Here is a 7746-nt window from a genome sequence, read left to right on the forward strand (position 1 = left end):
CGATTGCCCCCGTGTCCCTCCAGTGGGAGCTGGCTGTGCCTTCCCATTGAGTGCATATCTGTTAGGTGGCAGTTGTTGCACAGAGTGGTGTATGGAAATGTTTCTCTCTTCCTACCTGCATTCACTTTTAGGAAGCTGGCAAAACTCTCATCCTAATTGTAGTGCTAGTGTAAAACTCAGTTTGAGGCCCACCTGATCTGATCCATGTAGAGTTCTGTGGGTATGGTGCAATACATTTCTTCGGGAGCGGCCGTGTGCACTTAAAATGGTGCTGAAGTTAAAGAGATGATTTCCATCCCAAAAGCAAAAGACAAAAAAGAAAAACTTCAGAATGATGGTAACCTATTCAATGTTAACTATATTTTCATCTATTGAAAACCAGGGCTCGAGCCCCTTGTCTAAGAGCTAAACCACACGAGATGAATTACACGAGGATGCTCAAGTGCTCTTAGCTTTCTGAGATTTGACTAGCCTGTGCGATCTAGATGAGGACAGAGATACTGGTGAAGTTTTAAGATGGGATTTCTGGCAGGGCTCCCATTAGTTTTCAAGACATTCCCCACAAACTGCATACATTGTAGAGATAAACACAATTTACATTGTAGAATACAGATTTTTAATGCAAAAATACACTGCCTAACGTATAGTACTTGTGTCATGCAACCTGATCCTACAGGTATGCAGTGGTGCTGTTTACTCCCATGTGACTGGGCAGAGAATCTTGGTTTCTGAACGAATAGCTCCACTCAGCTGGTAGCCCCTTTGTAGTATTGATTTGAAAATGCTACAGAAGGTTGTATTCAACCAATGGCCGGCATAATATATCAGACACACCTTGTGTTTCCTGTCCCTCCTGCAGTCCCTTATTAACACCTGTCTCCCAGAAGTTACAGACTGGGGGGTTGAGGGGGTTGCAATGAGCTGGGAAATTCAAGCCCCCCTCCCCCAACCCGGTTTGAAAATCCACATGGGCCCTAGGACTCCTAATATATTTCTAGTGGAGATAAAGGTAGTGCTGTGGGAAAGGTGAATCTAGGACGACTCCACCTCTGTTGTTATTTTACAACCTAGTGTATTCCCTATAATGGTCGTTCCCTGTTTTCATGCTGCCATGGCTGCAAATACAGTAAGAATGTTTGCTTAATAATGGGGATTTCCAACAGCACAGCAATTCAGATAACTGGCAAGGGGATATCTTACCTGACAACTAAGCAGGGGCCAGCTGTCAGTTCTAAAGGTTTTGCTTTGGGAACAGCTAGTCATAGCCACGTCCAAATAGAGGAAAAGATGCTTCTTTTATCATTTGTTTAGGCTGTAAATAAGATTTTTAGAGCCAGCTCAGCTAGGAATGCCTAAAATGCTCCTGGTTCTGCGGTGCTTCATAACAATCCTTGTCCTTATCCTATTTAATATTAAGACAAATATCTCCTTAAAAACAACGAAGGCAGAGACGTAACAGTGAAATGGCATTGACCTTTATCTGAGAGTCCTGTTTAGAAAGCTGATGATAATTTATTTCTAGGCACAGGAATGATAGTCTAGCCTTAATTCTTGGACAGCAAGCAGGAGACTTGGAAGGATTCTGTTCTGATATGTGGCAAGCCAAAGACTTTGCCATATGTTTGCTCTGCTACCTGCTGGCCAGAAGTTAAACCCAGGGAAGTTGGATGTGTTACGATCTGTTAATGAAAAGGATGTTCTGAAATTAGGTTGGTGTTCTGGGAAGGATGGGGAAATCGCATGCTTCTTAGAGGTAAGGAGCCTATAACAGCTGCACATATTTCAACCCAGCAGGATAGACGCAAACTAGTTGGGACAGGTGAAGGCACTTCATGGGGTGGCTCAAGAGCAAACGCAGCATATTTCCAGAGGTGTGCAATATGCCCAGGAGTGACACTGCAGTCATTGTCACACCCAAATGTTAATCAGATTAATGTTCTGGTTTTTTGCTTGGGGTGTTACTCTCCCAAATCCTGGATTATTGACAAGAAATTGAGGATCTTAGGATGGACACTGTCCACAACTGTTGTTGGTTTCGATAGAAATAGGCAGTGGCACTGTAAAATGGTCTCCTGGGACTCCTGCGTGGTTTCCCAGAAATGTTTGTCTGTTGCTAGCATGAGCATTTCTTCTTCCTCCCTTCTTCCTGCACCTTAGGTTGTGCATCAGGTGGTAATTTGCATTTCACCCCGTCCCACTGTTCGTTTGGTCTCATCTTCCCACTTTTCAGTGCTTCGTAGATCTCTGAGGTTAGTATCTGGAAAGCCTCTTCCACATTCTGGCTGGTCTTTGCTGATGTTTCTATGTACTTTGCCTCCAGCGAAGAAGCCAGTTTCTCAGCCTCTTTCCGTCCAACCTTGCGTTCAGCCTCCAGGTCACTCTTGTGGCCAACCAGCACAAAGACCATGTGATAAGGCTTGATGGTCTCCATCACTTCTTGGTGCCACTTCCTGATGCTCTCAAAAGATGCTCGGTTGGTCAAGTCGAACATCAGCACTCCGCCTGCTGAGTTGCGGTAATATGAACGCGTCACAGATCTACGGCATAAGAAAGGAACCTCTGGTTAAGGATCTATATTCTCAGTTGTGTCTCCATAAAAATAACCGTCTTGTTTTAAATTTTTATCCATCAAGGGAGTAGGCAAAGGGCTGTTTTTTGTGTGACAGAGTCATCCCCAAATGAGCCATGTAGTCCCCTGAACTGTTTCTCTTGGAGTAATAGCAAGGATAAAGCTCCTTCTTTATTCTGCAGCCATCCAAACCAGAGTGGAAGACACACAAGTAATGTTTAACTGATGAAGTTTGTAGGTTGGGGCTGGGGTCCCCATCTGTGACCTTTTGCTTCCTGAAAATCAACCCTAAGCACATGTGGTTCTACCCACTTGTTTATCTTTACAGGAGCCAGTGGAGGTAAGTTAAGTTGACCAGCCCAAGTCACCTGACTGGTGAGCTTCAGGGTCGAGTGGGATTTGACCTCTGCCTGCCTCCTCTGGCCTAACTCCAGTTCTCTTATCTATTATGCCTCATTGGCTATGTATTTGCTGCTTTGCAATATAGCGAGTTTATTGCAGTTTAAAAATATTTTGCTTTATTTAGTTGCTTCATTTATACCCTGGCTTTCTCTTCAATGGTGACCCAAAGTGGCTTCTGTTATTCTCATCTCTATCGTCACAGTAACTCTGTGACAGAGGCTGAAAGAGTGGGAATGGCTGGCCCAAGGTCACCCGCCAGGCTTGGGTCTTACAGGTCATAGGCTGACATTAATCACTACATCACGTTGGCTCTCAGTTAATATTGATTTTAAAAATGAATGAAAAAAGTATGAAATAATAGAACAATAGATACTAGCATACAAATAGTAAACGTAATAGCAGTAAATAACCATTTCTGCCTTTAAAAAGATTTTTGCTTCAGATCCATAACACCACAATAAAACAACAGAAAGGCCCAGCTAAATAAAAACGCCTTCATCTATCACCTAAAAGATAACAGTTTGGGAGCAGGCAAACTTTTTCAGGGCAGGCGTTCCACAATCAAAGAACCAACTGCTTCCTCTATGAGTCCATCACCCACCTTATTTCAGAAGATGGGGGATGTGAAGCAGGGCTTGGAAGCTGATCTTAACTGGTGGATAGGTAACTATGGGAGGATTTAGTCTTGTATACACAGCCAAGATGGTCATTTTTATATGAGGAAGGTTCATAAGCTGCCAAAGGACCAAAAACTGGAAGAGGCCATATGATCCAATCCCCTGCTCAAAAGCTAGTATATCCCCTGACAGATGGCTGTGTGGCCTCTGGTTGAAGATCTCCATAGGAGTAGAGCCTACTGCATCCCCCTGTGTAATGGGCACCATTGTGAAAGCACTCATATTGTTAGGGGGTTTCAGGTATTTGATGAGGGAGATCATGTCTCACCTCGCTTTTCTCCTGGCTAAACAGTCCCAATCACTTCAATGTTTCCTCAGAGGATTTGTTTTCCAGACCCCCAACCATTTTTGTTAGCCTCCTCCAAAGCCATTACAATTTGTCTACATGTGTCTTAAAATGCGGCACCCCAAGGTGGATGCAGATGGAAGTTTGATCATGTATATCTGCACACATACAGCTAATACTTTATTTATGAAAAATGCATTTCTATCTGCATATACCAAGCAATAGACAAGCCAACTGAATAAAAAGTATTTTAAAAGAGCACAAAATACCACATTCTAGCAGGAAATCAGCTAAACTAGCCTCACAAAACGGCCGTGTTTTGACAAGGTAGCAAATGGAAGTTGGAAAGAAGCCGTTAAGTGGGTTTCTCTAGGCAGTAAGTTCCAGACGGCCAGTGCTATTCACAAGCAAGATGTGTTTTGAGTTCTCACCAACCTTCAAGGCGAGGGAATCACACTTCTTTAGCCAGTTTGGACTCACTGGAAAAAAATGTTTAAGTGAGTCACCCTACCTGGCTACCTGTGCCCTTTTGCATGAGTCAGGCTGGGAGGTCTTTCTAAACTCATACAATGGAGTCCCTGCCAAACAGATAGGGGCTGCTAAGGCCTTTTCAACCCATGCAGCAGAATGAGAAGGTAAAAGAGTTCTCAGAGTCCTGAGAAGGTAAAATGGGCTTTGTTATTTCAGACTACGGGGATCACAATTTTTAATTCTCCCCTCTGGAAAATCTTGCAAGAAGAAAGCTAGCAGAGCAGGGAGGAGGAGACTGAAATAAAATCTTGCTTTCTGATGCATGAGGAGCATTTAAATATAGCATTTCCCACCTGCAGTCTCCAGTGGCACAACTGATCATTTCACGATTCTAGAAGCTCATTTTGCTGCACAGGTAGACCAGGCCTAAGTCCAACGTGAATTGCAGCTTTGGTTGATCCCATGCTGTTTTTCTCTGCCTCCTCTCCCTGGTCATCCCCTAGTTCTCCACTTCTTCACTCCTCTACATGCTGCTCTCTCATCTTTCAGTCTTGGTCCTACCCCCTTTGCTTTCAGTAGTATATGTCTTTTCCTTGCTTCCCTGCCTGAGGCTTTTTATCAGCAAAACAGACTTCTCACATCTGTATCAAATGTGTGCTGTTTATCAATATTCCATGCTGGCTTGTTTCCACTGAGCAATTCAGTGTTTCTGAGTACTACATGATGCTGTTACAGTTCAGTCAAAGCAAACCAGGAGGCAGACTTGCTGGTGACAGGCAGATAGCCGCTACCTTTCTGCCCATTGAATAAATTGTGTGTAAATGTTATTGAGGGCAGCCCCTAGGCAATTTATTAGTGAAGTCCTCAGGCTGTCTGACTCCCAAAATCTTCAGATGGATTTTCTGACCCATCCATCTTGCATCCACTTTCCACAGACCTGCCTACTTTATCCACCCTGACGATGGGAGGAGTAGACTTTTCCTACAATCTCCACAGTGATGGGGTCACATGTTCAGGAGAAATGGATTGAGGTGGCAAAGATCTGAGAGCTAAAACACACAAGACGAATTACACGAGGATGGTCAAGTGAAGGGAGTCGCAATGTTAGCTGGGAAGCCGAGTTCTAAAAGACAGATCAGAAGGCTTGGTCAATGTCCCCTCTCTACAGAGCCACCAAGATGCCTCCTTAGAGAGTTTGTTTATTTCATCTTGGCCTCCAGGAAGGCTCTGTCAGTTTCACCTCCTCTTCTGGGAGGTAAAGATGAAATAAACAAGCCCTCTGAGGAGCCATCTTGGTGGCTCTGTAGAGAGGGGAAATTGACAAAGCCTTCCAATTTATCTTTTAAAACTCAGCTTCCTGGCTAACATTGCAACCAGGGCTCATTTTGAGGGGGAATGTGTTCCAGCAGTTCCCCAAAGAGGTCACATGACAGGTGGCCCCACCCACCTGACTCTCAGCCATTTTGGGCCTGTTTCAGCCTGGATTGGTCCTGAAATGGCCAGGATTGGGCCTCTGACGTGTGGTGGATCACTTTCCCACTCAGCAGCGGCCCGATCCTGCCCATTTTGGGCCCCTTTTCAGCCATTTTCAGCCCCTTTTTGCCATTTTGGGCCCAATTTTGGCCCTGAATGGCCAGGATTGGGTGCAAAACAGCCAGGATAGGTGACGTCAGGAAGTGTGGCATATGCAAATCAGTTATGCTAATGACACACTTCTGGTGATGTCAAGAGGCATGGCATATGCTAATGAGTTCCTCCAGCTCTTTTTCTATGAAATGACCCCTGATTGCAACATTCTTCACTAGAGCATCCTTGTGTAATTCATCTCATGTGTTTTAGCTCTGAGATGGTGGCATGAACTTCACCACTTTAGACTGCTAGGAGAAGTCATGGGAGATAACATTTTAGAATGTGTTGGTATGTTAAAGAAAAAAATCTCTGCAAATAGAAAACTTGAACAGCTAATGAAAGGAATGGGGATAAACATTTCTCATTGTGCTAGTTTTCGATTTACATGGAGCTTATTTTAAGCAAAAGAATATTCTAATCTTGTATGCAGTTTGAAGCATTTCTCCTGTAGAGAGCCAGAATGGTGTAGTGGTCAGAGTGTCAGACTAGGATCTGGAAGAGCCAGGTTCAAATCCCTAGCTTAACCTACCTCACAGAGTTATCGTGAGGATAAATTGGAGGAGAATGATATAAGCTGCTTTGGTTGCCTATTGGGGGAAAAGGTGGGGTATAAATGAAGCAGGTAAATAATTTTACAGCCACAACATTCTACCACCAAATTTCCACCTCAGGCCTAGTATAACATATGCTGTTTTGAAATGATAGAATAGACTCTAGCACTTCAGACAGGGTGAAAGATAACATTTTCCTACTTTAATTATTCCCTGTAATTGGAAAACTAGCACCATGCAGCTAGAGCCTTTCTTCCTGGTGTGTTTGTTGCAGTGGGGGGGGGGTTCTTATGTGGAGAAGCATTTTTTTAAAAAAGTGAGACAGACAAACACCCCAATCTGAAACAAGAGCCCATTTGGATATCTTGTTCTCTTGCATGAATCAGGGCTGAGTGGAATTCGAAAGCTTCCAAGAGCTGACTAAGCCGGTTGGCATCTCTGGAGTCCATATTACCATTGGTTAAAACACACACACACACACATACACACATTTGTTCCAAACCCACCTGAACCGCTCTTGTCCAGCTGTATCCCAAAACTGTAGCTTGATGCACAGGCCAGGTTTGACCTCCAAAAAATGAACGTAGAAATCCACCCCGACCGTTTGGCTTGTGGACTCCAGGAAGACCCCTTCAGCATAGCGCTTCAGGAGAGAGGACTTGCCCACGGTGGAATCACCCAGCATGATAATCCGGAATTGGTAATGCCAGACAGAATCTGCTTCCATTTGGGAGCTGGGAAAAGGAAGGTGCAGAACAGCTCATCACAGTGAGATCAAATGCAAACCACAGCCACTCCCCCCCCAAGAAAGATGGTTCAGCCCCAGCAAGTGTAGAAAGTGAGCTGTGGCAGAAGTGGAATCCTACTGGCTGGGGCGTGTTGGAGAAACAGCCGTTCCCAGCAACAGCCTGGGGCCGAAAGCCATTTTATTCCATGTTCGGGCAGGCAGCTGCTAGGCCAGCTGGGATGTTCGTACTCACCCTGTTCAGCCCCACCCTGATTGTGCAGTGTTTAAGGAAGGAGAAAGCTAGGAAGAGAGAGCACATTTCACCTACATTTCACTGTGAGCACCCTTCCTCCTCTTGGGGAAGAATAATATCCTTGAGACTATATGCTTGGAAAACGTTTGCCTGGCTTTCGTGAGGAAAACTCCCCTTCTTA

General features: G+C 44.5%; 1 protein-coding gene across 1 annotated transcript; it reads right to left on the minus strand.

Annotated features, from left to right (window-relative positions):
* Positions 1-593: 593 nt before the first annotated feature.
* On the minus strand, positions 594-7350 carry RAB42 (RAB42, member RAS oncogene family). Its single transcript, XM_054999546.1, has 2 exons — positions 7092-7350; positions 594-2537 (listed from the first exon to the last, which is right to left on the minus strand). The coding sequence occupies exons 1-2, from the start codon at positions 7310-7312 to the stop codon at positions 2114-2116; spliced, it is 645 nt and encodes a 214-aa protein (XP_054855521.1). The 5' UTR covers positions 7313-7350; the 3' UTR covers positions 594-2113.
* Positions 7351-7746: the final 396 nt, after the last annotated feature.

Source organism: Eublepharis macularius, chromosome 15, assembly GCF_028583425.1.
Source record: "Eublepharis macularius isolate TG4126 chromosome 15, MPM_Emac_v1.0, whole genome shotgun sequence".
NCBI classification, from domain to species: domain Eukaryota; kingdom Metazoa; phylum Chordata; class Lepidosauria; order Squamata; family Eublepharidae; genus Eublepharis; species Eublepharis macularius.

Excerpts from the sequence above, each read along its gene's own strand:
- RAB42 (XM_054999546.1), bottom strand. The coding sequence starts at position 7,312 with ATGGAAGCAGATTCTGTCTGGCATTACCAATTCCGGATTATCATGCTG. Across the intron at positions 2,538-7,091 it reads GCTGGACAAGAGCGGTTCAG|ATCTGTGACGCGTTCATATT; the intron begins GTGGGTTTGGAA and ends CTTATGCCGTAG.